General features: G+C 36.1%; 1 protein-coding gene and 2 long non-coding RNA genes across 3 annotated transcripts; all 3 read right to left on the reverse strand.

The window, feature by feature from the left end:
- Positions 1-4,273: 4,273 nt before the first annotated feature.
- On the reverse strand, positions 4,274-5,332 carry LOC113699610 (germin-like protein subfamily 1 member 14). The gene is made up of 2 exons (XM_072049660.1): positions 5,212-5,332; positions 4,274-5,091 (listed from the first exon to the last, which is right to left on the reverse strand). Exons 1-2 carry the CDS (start codon positions 5,330-5,332, stop codon positions 4,505-4,507), a joined length of 708 nt encoding a protein of 235 aa, XP_071905761.1. The 3' UTR covers positions 4,274-4,504.
- Positions 5,333-6,485: 1,153 nt separating this feature from the next.
- LOC140020989 (uncharacterized) lies at positions 6,486-7,782 on the reverse strand. The gene is made up of 2 exons (XR_011824947.1): positions 7,640-7,782; positions 6,486-6,693 (listed from the first exon to the last, which is right to left on the reverse strand). It is a non-coding gene; the product is annotated as an uncharacterized lncRNA (long non-coding RNA).
- A 3,919-nt stretch (positions 7,783-11,701) lies between these two features.
- On the reverse strand, positions 11,702-12,430 carry LOC140020992 (uncharacterized). Its single transcript, XR_011824949.1, has 2 exons — positions 11,763-12,430; positions 11,702-11,732 (listed from the first exon to the last, which is right to left on the reverse strand). It is a non-coding gene; the product is annotated as an uncharacterized lncRNA (long non-coding RNA).
- Between the last annotated feature and the right edge of the window lie 528 nt (positions 12,431-12,958).

Below are 12,958 nucleotides of genomic sequence, written 5' to 3' on the forward strand. Positions count from 1 at the left end.
CATTGTATGTTTACCCAATCAGATTTCATAAAGAATTAATTATGGATATTCGTCCACTAGACTTGTAGAGAATTATCATATGTAGCAATATATCAATTATAGTATTTACTAAACTAAGTACTTTATATGATAAAAAAATAGTTCAAATTGACACTTTTTGTCCCCAATATTATGGGGTTGGACAATTTCCATTCATAAAGTTTCATTGAAAACACATTTAGTCCCTATGAGTTCAATTTACGACCAATTTGGATGGGCAATATTTTTTTTTTTTTTTTTGCAAATTGCTCATTGAATCCTTTGACTTTTTACATAAAGTATCTTTTGTCCTTGATCTTTAATTTTATCTCAAGTGGTCTTGTTTTTTGTCTAACACTAAAAGTAGTTCTTATTTCACTTCCTTCCACCACCCAGGGGCATTAAAAGGGTATGACCAAAATTTCGGATTTCTCTTCAAGAAAAAGTTCTTTACTTTCTTGGTAAAGGGGGAGTGGGATTTAAACAGTGGGAAAGAAGAATGGGGGGTTTGAACCTAGGATTAATTTATAAAGTCTAAACCTTAATCAGTAGACTAAAATCTCCTCAACAAACTTTCTTTCCGTCTGTTTTGTTTTGTTTTTTATTTAATTTCTTCCTTTTCTTTTTTTGCTGTCTTCAACTATTTTCAACTATTTTCCTTTTTTATATATAATTTATTGTTTTCCTCTAATCCCTCATCTTTGTTCTTTCATTTAGTGCCTATACTTTTTTTTTAAACACCAAAACTTGCTTAGTCAAAAAAAATTTCCACCAGCAAATTAGGTAGCTTCAAAAGGCATGACAAAGGGTTTAAGTATTCTTAAAAAGGAAAGAAAAAACCTCCTTGTGTTTTTTTAGAATTAATCTTTCCTACATAGTACATTGTTAGTGTATGAACTTTATTACACTAGTTAGTGTAGATGTATGCCAAACAATCTTTATTCAAATTTCAGATTCTTTCATTTGCGCACATGGCAGGTATCCAATATGCTCATGCAAAAATATTGCTATACTAATAATGTAGAGAAGATTCATTTCTATTTTTTAAAAATAATTTCTTCCTTTTCTCATCTAGAAAAGAGGAGGAGCAACTCGAAAGAAAGATGCAGAGTAGACAAAGAAAGACAGGGAGCACAGGAAAGAGAGGGATGCTGCTAGAATTAGGGGTGTTCAAGAAAAGCTGAAAATGTCGGGTAATCCAGATACCCAAATTAGTCCAAATTGAAAAATAGGGTAACTTGAAATTTTGAAAATGATTAGATTATTCGAACCAAGTTGACATAAATATGTTAGAATATAATTTTTTTTTACTTTTAAAAACTACGATTATCCGAATCTTCGCGCATGTGTATGGTTGGTTAGGGTAACCAATACTCAAACCTCAATCTTTAACCATTTAGTCATTTACTTGTAAATTAAGTTAGGAGATCTATTACACATTTATATTTTCTTTTTGACTTATAAATTAACTAGTTAATCTTAACTCTCTGTTACATTATTCAATTGTTACATTCATTGTCATTAATTCCATTCACTCCCCTACTTTTGTTACTTTTCCTCTATCCAAAATTTTTTGAGCTGTCATTTTTGGTTGTCGAACAACCTGTTATCGTTGAAAAATGGTTTGATAGTTTTAAGAAATGGAGACAAGGACAAAAATGTTTAGAATATTCGGCATTTGAGTTATGTGATGTTTATTGATTATGTAACGTTTTAGTCATGTGTTTTGTTGCTCATGAACCATTGGCAAATCTAATTAACCATGGCAGCTGAGACTGCCCCCCCTCCTCCGGGTGGGGGGCTGTCGGCCTCTTCCTCCCCCTTTAGGAAGAAGGCCTTCTCTGCGTTGTTTGAGCCACAACCGACGTCCGAGGTAGTGCAAGTTCAAGCGAGGATGACAACACACCGTGGAGAGCCTGCAGTGGTCTTCAGTGCGGCTGGCATAGCAGTGGTTGCTGCTCCATTCTGCTACACTTTGGTTGGGAAGTTCTCTAAGGGGCGGCCGCTGCTGCCTGACCTGAGAAAATTCTTGTCGACTCTTGATTTGAAGGATACGGCGACTGTGGGATTGTTAGATGCTAGGCATGTGTTGCTGAAATTTCAGTGTGAAGCGGATTTCCTTCGCGTTTGGGGACGAAGTTTGTGGTACGTGAATGGATCCCCCATGAGGGTTTTTAAGTGGACATCTAAGTTCCATGTGAACAGAGAGTCTTCCCTTGTTCCCGTCTGGTTTAGATTGCCCAAACTCCCAATTCACTTATTTGCTAAGCCATGTCTATTTCATCTTGTTTCCTGCTTGGGTACGCCGCTATTCGTGGATGCGGCTACGTCTTCGTTTTCACGACCGAATGTGGCACGGGTATGGGTTGAGGTGGATCTGCTCAAATCGATTCCGTCGAGGGTGTGGGTCGATATGGGAGACGGGGATGGTTTTTGGCAGGTTCTTATCCCTGAGAACCTCCCTAATTATTGCAGCCACTGCTATCGTCAAGGGCATGGCGAGGATCATTGCCGTGTGAAGCACCCTGATTTGCGCATGCACAAGACGCGGGAGGATCTGGTCACAGGGGTGATGGGCGCAAAGGTTCGCTCCTCACAAGCTAACACGCAGCGTACAGAGGATGAGGAGCGAAGGGGGGTGAGTGAAGGAGATGGGGTGAAATCTGGTGCGACACAGAATTCAGGTAAGAGCCATTCCGAGGGGTCACTGCACGTTGACACCCCTACTACTGCTGTACGAGATGCATCGTGCTTACTGAACCAGCTTGGACGGTCTACGGTTGTGCTTGTGGAGAAGGGGATAGAGGCTGCTGCTGATGCCATTCTTCACGCTATGGCTGACCGCGTGATTGGCGAACCAGAGGAAGTACTGGAAGGGACTGCTAATACGGGAGAATTGGCGCTGGTGGAGCTGAACGTGGTAGCAGGCCCAGGCATGATGGAGCCCATAGAGGGGGCTGCTGTGCCAGGGCAAAACTGCAACGAAAAAGCTGTCAAGCATGGAAAAGCAAAGTTCGTTGTTGATGACCAAAGGGAGGGACCATTCGATCACATTGCAGCCCACGACCATGGAAATGATTGTGAGGAGTCCCATACTCTAGTGGAGCAAATATTGGGAGATGGTCAGCAGCAAATGGCCGACAATACTTCAATTAGAAATCAAAATGCCGAAAATTCTAATTGGAATAAAAGTGATGGGTCCCAAGCTTTTGAGAAGCAGAATTTGGGAGACGATAATCATCAAAAGGTCGACACCACTGACCCCGACATTCTTTATGTTGCCTTGAGTGGGGGTGAGGATGTACCAACCCTTGTGGTTCCAAGTACAAGTACAAGAACAAAAACGAAAACCACGATGCCTCAAAATCCAGTGCCACCTTTCAAAGATGTGTTCGAAGAGGTTAAATGGAAAAAATTACATGGTACATTTCCCCGATCACATCAAATTAGTTTTATTCGTTCAAGTATAACATGCAATAACGACAAAAAAGAAGAAGAAGAAGACGATTCACAACGCGACAAACACAAAGATCAAGACCAGAATCTAGTACAACAGCAATTTACCCAAGTGATTTCAAAGAAAGCGAGAAAACAGCTTTCAAAAAAAGGTAAAACAATGCAAACACGTCAAGATCTCAAACCAAATTCCAATGCTCACTCGCAATCACACAAATGTGGAGCACCCTCGTGTGGATGATTTCTTTGGATTGATCTGTTATGTCTTTACAATTCCATTATATGTGTGTTTTATTTTCCATCATTACATGTTTCTTTTTCTTTAACAGAAGTCAGGTTTGGCCCCCCTCTAATTTGATGTATTTTTTTCTCGATTTTTAATATATTAAGGGATGGTATCCCTATTTAAAAAAAAAGAAGTCATGTGTTTTGTTGATGAGTTTATAGAGTTAGGGACTGTAGGATCTTATTTAATTTGGATAAGTATTGTATTATTTTCTTAGTTAACTTAATCTTTTCCATCTAAGTACAAGAGGGTTAGGTTACCCTCTATACCCAACATTTCATATATTTTGGATTTTGCAAGGCTTTTTGTTTCCTTTTTCCTTCAAAGGCGAGATTTTCCAGCACTTTGAATACTTATTACAAGAGCTCCAAAGCTTTTATATCGAACAATTAAAATTTAAAGAATGGTACAGAGAGTTCATCCTTTTCTTAGAGATGCATGCACATTCCTTTAATCTAACAAAGTTCATCTTTCCTGTATCCAGGAGTAAAAGAAAAATAAATGTTCTTCATATATTGATTATAAATCTGGGTACAAAACAAAGAGGAAAAACTGTAGTGACCAAAATTGAATTTTCCTATACCACGGAAAATGCCAAAATATTATTCTTCATACAACGATTGTACTAACAAAGGGGTCCCAAATAATGTATGATTTAAAGTAATTAAGTAAGGAGATCAAAGTGTAAATTAAGGACCCAATTATTTATGCACCCTGAAGCTCCTTTGGAGGGTATTACCCATATTATGGGTAGTAGTGGTTATCCCACCAAAATTGTGACTGAAGATATTTGATGACTTTCTTGTCAACCTGGAATGCTTTGGTGAGAACATTAGGAGAAATGGGAGGGTTTGATCCAAAAACAGCATTAGCAATGGTGATCACTCCTGGATTCTGGCTGCTTAGAGCTGCAAAAGCAACAGCATTGGTCTGTCCTTGGTTGAACTGAAAATGAATGAGGCCTTCAGGGAACACAAACACATCTCCTGGATTCAAAACCTTGGTGAAGAGCTTATTCTTCATGTTCATGCCTGGATTCGAAGTAACGAAGCCAGCAAGAAGAGTGCCCTCTAAAACAACAAGGATCTCGGTAGCACGAGGGTGAGTGTGGGGAGGGTTCAAACCATAAGGTGCAAAGTCGACGCGTGCTAAGGAAACACCTAAAGTGTTGAGTCCTGGAATTTGGTTGACATTTAAGGCAGTTACATTTGACCCGAGTGGATTTGATGTGCTTCCTGGCTTGTTAAGCCCTTGAAAGAAGAAATCTTCGGGTTTCACAAGCTTTGGATCCTTGCATATCTTTCCATTGACAAATACTGCATTAGACAAGATAAAAAAAAAGTTAGTATGTCACACATTAACTGGTATATTAGTGTTTTTTTTTTTTTGATAAGTAATATAATGGTACCAATTAAGACAGTCATGAAAATTTTAAAAACAATATAGTTTACCGCCAGCATTGGCATCAGGAACTGCAACACAAAAATCCTGCAATGGACTTGGATCAGATGCATGGACAATTGTAAAAACAAGTGCCAAGATGGCTGCGGCTATGTGGAAGCGAAAAGCCATGGTTATCAGAAAGGAAGTATCAAACTATATCAGCTAGTTAGAAAGATGAAAAGTTGTTTCTTCTCAGATTGTGGATGAATATGTGGTAAAGATTCCTATTTATAGCTATCTTTGGTTGAACCAGTCATTATGTTTTCTTATCTCAACGATTAGAAAAATGCCACATTGTCTTCCTAATCTATTTTTGTACAAGTCAACCAACGAATGATTCTGCAACAACTACCTGTGACTTCTCATTTTCTTTCCTCTTGCAAGTATAGAAAGACTGATTCGGTCATTTAGGACATTCCCACGAAGTGGTATACTGATACAAGGTGTTGACGGACCAAGTAACTGGTAAGACCTTTTCTTGAAGAGACGGCCTTTGATATTTCTTGCTTCCAGATGTTTTCTTTCTGACCTCAGTAAAATGATGCATTAGTTGCAACTAATCAGTTTGAAATTCGCAGGCTCAATCCAACTTTACGAAGTAGCATCTGGGATTAGCACGAAAGAATCAAATATATGGTAATCGTCTGGGAGTAGAGGACCTAATTACTTCAGATAATTATACAAAGATAGCTCAGAACTTGAATTTCAAACTTCTTTGGCAAAACCTATGATATGTAATTATATGTGCATATTTTAGCTAGCTGGAATACGAAGCATTCATTTCCTGTTTCCTGTCTGTGCAAATAATTCCTGCTTGCGGGTGATAAATATTCCAATCAATAGCACCTAAACATATAGACCTCTTTTCATTACCTGTTTCTTGTCCGTGTAACTCAGCGCATTTCTGGACTTTTTCTTTCCAAAATCATCTCAGAACTTGCCAAATTGCAGCTTGGAAGTTCAAAGTTAATTCTACCTTCTGAGTGACTGCTTAATCATCTTAGTTTGATATTGCCGTGTTCTATTTAAGCTAGTAAATATTGAACTAGGAGGGGATCACCGCGCACTACGCGCGTGTGAGTTTACAAGGTTAGTGTACCCAGAACTGAGGTTGCAAGGTTAATATACCCAGAGCCCTCAATGGCTGCATTTTCCAATTAAAAATCATTTTTATATAATTTTCTGTGTGTGGTTGATAATTGAAGCATTTTGTCGACATTTCAGTTGTGATTAATTTAGGTGTAAACCAAAACAGATAAGAGTTAAAAAATAATAATACTAATAAAGTTGAAGAGTATAATAACACATATAATTGAGGTAGGCTCTCCCAATGCACTATGCATGTCATTAATTGTGAAAAAGAAATAAGTCACAATTTAAGATACATTCATCGAAAAGCACTCTCTTGCAGCTATATCTAGAGAAATGCCTCTAGTCTTTACTTGATCAGCGTCTCGAGCAGCCAATTCTGTTGGAACTATGCAATAGTGCTGAAAAATTAAAAAGAATTATCACAAAATTTGATATCTATACTATAGTACGTGATTCTGGAAGTAAATAATGACTATTTGCTAAAGATAGTAGAGAGAAGGGAAAGTATCCAGCATTCATGACAAAACTTCATTAGCTTCCAAGTTTCCACCATCTAAACATCATTCAAATCCTATCAAAAAAGAATCATATTTGAATTTAACAACCACGACTAGAATGACAATCTAGTTAAACCACTGATAATGCGCCAGCAGTTTTTGCCATGCTTCGTTGCCAAATTTCAAGAAACTACTAAAGTACCAACGAAAAAAATAAAGCCATCAAGAGCACATTCCATACTTCTAAGTTTGAGCTATCATTATATTTGAACAAGGACCTCTTGCCACTCAAACTTTTTCTCAAACATTAATCCTCGACGAATAAATAAAGAATCGAAAGCAAATAAACAGCATATCCATTTTGAGCAACCATCATATATTTGAATAATACGTCTTGCCAGCCAATTTTTCCTCAAAACATGAATGGTAGATAAATAAATAAAGAATAGAAAGGCAAAAACTAGCTTATACATTTTGGCCTATAAATCATGGAGATACCTATCATTCATGCCACCTTTTTACCAACACAACATGAATGAAAAATAGAACGTCAAGCTAAACCAAAAGGAAAAGTGCAGAAAATTTCAAATAGTGGAAGCTAAAAGTTGAAAATACGTGCATATTATCATTTCATCATTCAAATCAGAGAAACAGAGAAACAGAGAAAGGTGAACTGCACCACAAAAATTCTTTCACTTTTATCTATTTAGCAAAAAATGTGAAACACAAAGAAAAGCGTGCTTTCACTGTGAATTTTGACAATATTATCTATCCCAGATGTAAATAGTCAAGTCCATAAATTGTTAACAAAACAAACTGTTGATAATTTTTAATTCGAGCATGTTACCTCATGTAGTTCATTTTGAACCCATCTCGAGTAAAGTTCATTAATTTCAGTGCTTCTAGAAAATTGCCATCACTAATTGTTTAAGCTTCATAGTCGTGCAGCTCAATCAAGCTACAAAAGAATTAAACCAAACAAATTAGTCGAGTAAAATAGGTTTAAATGAATGTGACGTGCGCGGAGTATACATATACAATTAAGCTCATCCTAATCAAGTTTTACATTTATAAACTCCTAAATACCCCACACGCGATTTATCGCAAGTATACGAATCGTGAGCGAGTATAGGGTATTAAGGGTCGATCCCACAAGGAAGATTGCAATTACCGGTACTACTAAAGCTTCTCTATTATTTAGACTATCAATGAATTATAACAAATTAAACCTACTGAAATTATACAAAATAACAAATGAAAGCTCCTTGGGTTGTGGTATCCCTAACTACTCATGCAAGTGCTATATTTGGATCATTGAATACTACATCTAGGCTAATTATGGTGTAATTTCCTTATGCATTTGAATCCTACTTTCGTAGTGAATCAATTATACTCATAACTAATCCATACCTATTTTCATGGTTATGAAATTAGCTACAAGTTCATTTCTTCAATGAAATTACATGAAATGAATCACTAAAAACCACATAAGTGCACCTCTACTTTCGTGAGTGTACTCCCTATGTTTAGCACTTCTTGAACTAGTGTTAAATCTCAATTTTCATTGCAGAAACAACACCTTAGATAATCACAATTAATGGTACCAGATTAATCATGATTTCAAGAGCTAAAGTGCTAAATAACTTGCTCAAATCATAGCAGTCAAATAACCAAATAATAAACACTAACAATTATAGAAAGTTCAACCAAACCCAAGGTATAAACTTTAGAAACACATATTGAACACAAAATCCAGAACTTGTGTATTAACTAAATTTGGAATCAAATACAAAAGATAAAGAGTTTGGAAGGAATACAACCCTTGTCACATGAGCTTTCTTCCTTGCCTTCTTCATCCTCCATCTTCATCCTAATCTAGATAATAAACAAGAATGGAAAGCTACACTACTCTATACTAAGCTAAACTAACACTAGAGAGATGAAAGAGCTACATTTCTGCAGCTTCCAGCTTCTCCCGTATGTCTCTCTCTATTTTTCTCCTATGAACTCCCCATCTCCTTTTTTGCAATGAATTTGGCTATTTAATGATGAAAGGTGGTCAAGAAATGAGGATTACATCTCCCTTTTACAGCTGGGAATGTTTCTCACATGTCTAGCATCCAATGTGAGTTGGTGGAGGTGAAATTGAGTTTTACGCGTACAGAGCAGCCTTTTCTGACCAGTGATCCGAGCTGCTACAGTACCTCGGATCCACTAACCCAGAAACAACCGAGGGTTCGGATGAATAGTGGATCCGAGTGTGGATCACTTGCTCTGTTTTTGGCCCAACTTCAACCAATCTTTTCTTGATGTTAGAGGCTGAACCAGCTCATGTCTAAAATACGAAAGTTGTAGCCTTTTGAGTTATCTTTCTAATGCATCAAGAATCACCTCATTTGGATCTGTGTAGGCTGAGATATGACTGAAATACCCTTGCCTGCTCATTGCCCTGTTCCAGCTTCGACCAGTAGAAATTTGCTATTGTAATTCGGCATTTTGACCTGGAAAACCTTCAAACTGGATTTAGATGTCTTCACCAAAGTTGTAGATCTATCTCTTGTCTTCAAATGGGTTCAAGAATCATCCCAATCCGATCATTGTAACTCAAGTTATAGCCGAAATACGAAAATGTGTCAAAACTGTCAAAATACACAAAATCCAAGTAAAAAGTGATAAAAACCTCATTTAATCACTTAAAAACATTTATTCACCAATTATAGCCAAAATGATTCATATTCTTCCAATAATATAACCAAAGTGACTAAAAATAATATAAAATGTCATACAATTATTACGTAAATTAGTCACTTATCAAACTCCCCCACACTTAAATCATTGCTTGTCCTCAAGCAATTCACACATAATCAAATGCAATGATTCAAGAGGTGAAACAATATATGCACTTTGTCCAATTTAATTCCTCAAGACTTGGAAAATAATTATTGTATAATTATTCAATTTACACTAAATACTCATAATATCAAGTAAAGGAAAGATAATTATACCCTAAATTCAACAAGTTAAACTTAATCTCTTACCCTAACCTAATTTCACAAATAAGCAACCCACATAGTCGATTTATAGCCTTCCTCCTCCTATAATCATCCTTTTCTCAAAATTTTACATCTAAGAGGGATTTATTCATACTAATTTTACTTAATTAGTGAGAATGCCTTTTTACGCGAAAATCGACACTTTTAGGTGAAGATTCCCGGTTACTCAACATTTCACTTATTCAAGTTGCAATGCATACTCTTAATTCAAGTACCTTTTTACGCGAAAATCGACATTTGTAGATGCCAACCCCCGGTTACTCGGTACAAAAATCATTGGAGTAGAATAATTTTTTCTTTCTTTTCTTCTCTTTTTTTTTTTTTTTTTAAACTAAAGGACAATAAATAGATATTCCCTCTTAGAAAATATATAAGACTAATCAAAGGAGGAGTATAACCTTTTATCAACTATGTCAATCACTTACTTGCAAAATTAAGTAAAGAGAAGAAATCTCATTAAACATGTAAAATTATAGGCATAATTTTACTCACTTTACCAAATATACTTTCTAAAATGTAAAAATTCTAATTGCATAATAACTATTTCCAAGTTAAATGAGGACTAAACCTTCCAAAATACACATAAAGTTTCAACAATTGGAAGAATAAAAACATTTAAAGTTGGAACAAATTAGCCCTTTTTGAATGAAAATGCAAAAATTTGAAGAACTTTTGGGCCATAGTGACATATTGGACAAGATGTTAGACAAATTTTGACGGAGTTTCCCCATATAAATGGAAGAAAACTCCCTGCCAACAAACCCAATTTCAGGCAAATTATCCACATGGCAAATAATTCAAACACAATTCCAATATTTCTAAGCATTTAAATCCACAAAATATCATCACATAGCATTAGAATGCAAGTTCACATATTTCCTCCCCCACACTTAAACTTCACATTGTCCTCAATGTGAGAAAAGGAAAATAAAGAAAGAGTAAAAGAAAATACTCCCCTTATGACTTGCGCAATCCGAATCCATGTCCAAGTGATGAATTTCCAACTTTACTTGAAAGAATGGAGACTTCAATTAATGCACCTTGAAAAAAAAACAAAAATACAATTCTTAAGAATAAAAGCTTGCAACCAACAAGAAGAAAAGTGGAGTTGAAGGAGGAAAAAGAGGGAAGAATGAAGAAAAGTGGTCTGAGGCTTCGTTTGGAAAGGATCCGAGGTCGTTTTTGAAAGGATCCGAGGTCGGATCATGATAAGTGAGCTCGGATCAAGAAGCTCAAATTTTTTCTGATTGCAGAAGTGGATTCGAGGCCTCGGATCCATATGGATCCGAGCTCGGATCAAGAAGCTCGAAGTTTTTCTCTGATTGCAGAAGTGGATCCGAGGCCTTGGATCCATATGGATCCGAGGCCTTGGATCCATTGAATCTGCACGTATGTCTCTCTCTATTTTTCTGCTATGAAAGAGCTACATTTCTGCAACTTCAACTTCATCTTCTTGTTATTTCAGCTGCAAAAAATTAACTATACCTTTTCAACAAATGAAGAAACTAGAAAGACCAACAGATCATATCATATTTTTTATTGGCTACAAAGATAGAAACCATTTTAGGGACCAGTAAATCTACTATAATTTAGACTATTCGCAAAATGTTATCCCCATTAGACGATTAGAAGCCAATCTTAGCTTCTCAGAACCAAATCAACAGGAATTTTTTTAAAAAAAATTGGATTTTTTGTAATCTAAAATAAATAAATGATGTTCTCGTAAAAGAAAAGGGAAAGGCAAGATCTGAAGAGGTATTGAAAACAAGTATCTAAATTAGTAGGGCTCTATCATCACTTACAGTGCTATTGGCTGTTTGTCAAAGAAACCCCAAAAACTAAGAAGGCACCAAATATTTTCTTGTTAAGGATTCAAATACCGAAAACCTGGAAAATTACAACCAAAACTTAATTTACCAAAATAAAAACATGAAATCTACAAACTTTTCCCACCTGCAATCACAAAAAAAAAAAGGTCAAGTTCAAATCAGATAAGTAAAAGGAGAAAACAACATGAACAGAAAATTTAATGAAAGAAAAATCTCAAAATGTTCAGATTCAATAGCTAAAAGGATTTCAGATCTGTCTCTATCACTTGCTTATCACATGCATAGATAGAAAAATGGTGAAAGGAAGAAGAGGTTTTTGACCAAAAAAAAAATAATAAGAGAGAAGAATAGGAGAGGAAGACGATCAAGCAGATGCAGAAACATCTGAAGGCCTTTTATCTTGCAAATTTGCAATGTAAACAAAAATAAACAACATTAGTTTGCTCAAAAAGCTACAACTAATCTCCTCATCTCGCTCAAAAAAAGGGAAAAAAATTAAATGGCTAGATTATTTTTGGCAGAGGAAGAAAGAAGCTCGGAGCAAATTATTTTTTTCTTCTCACCAAGACAGATAGAAGATAAGAAGATGAAGATGATGTTGAAAAAAAAAGATGGAAGAATGAAGAGTGAGATGATGATCATGAAGATTGAAGAAGGAAAAGATCAGGGGCGTCTCGGTGATGCTGAAGAGTGAGGGACCATGGACTGAGAGGAGAGGAAAGGACGGTTCAGAATTCTGAAGCATGGAGTAGTCAATTCTTACCAAACCCACATGGGTTTCTTTAGGAAGCAAAGAAAGGAAAAAGAAAATAAAGGTGCGAAAGTGGGTTGAAGGACAAGGACAATTACTATTATCATTACTCTCTTTAGTGGGTTGCATGGAAGCAAACACAGTCGGTGGCTCACAAACGCAATTCACAGCCCAATTGCATGCAGCAGGTCACGTGAACGGCGCATGGAGGACGACAACTTTTCAGCAAATCACCAATTGACATGTCAGCAAAAACACACACCTTCGGACAAGTTCCTAAGCACTTAGTCTACCTTAGGTTGAAATTAGGTTGAAAAGAAAGGAAGATGTAACCCTTGATTAATTATCCAAAATTTTGGATGAAACCAATTTCAATTCACTCAATTCAATTTAAAATCCAGATTTCAAACCCATTAATTATTGGAGTAATTTATATTTTCATTTACATCAAAATGAATGAATTATTTGAAGTTAAAATCAGGTTTATGGTTTGACAACTAGGTTTGATAACTGGGAGTAGAAATGGTGTAAAA

Source organism: Coffea arabica, chromosome 1e, assembly GCF_036785885.1.
Source record: "Coffea arabica cultivar ET-39 chromosome 1e, Coffea Arabica ET-39 HiFi, whole genome shotgun sequence".
Classification (NCBI taxonomy): Eukaryota; Viridiplantae; Streptophyta; class Magnoliopsida; order Gentianales; family Rubiaceae; genus Coffea; species Coffea arabica.

What these genes read in the sequence shown, in the direction of transcription:
- LOC113699610 (XM_072049660.1), bottom strand. Translation starts at nt 5,332, where the DNA reads ATGGCTTTTCGCTTCCACATAGCCGCAGCCATCTTGGCACTTGTTTTT. An exon ending in TCCTGATGCCAATGCTGGCG is followed by an intron (nt 5,092 to 5,211) that starts GTAAACTATATT and finishes ACTTTTTTTTTA; the next exon opens with TCTTGTCTAATGCAGTATTT.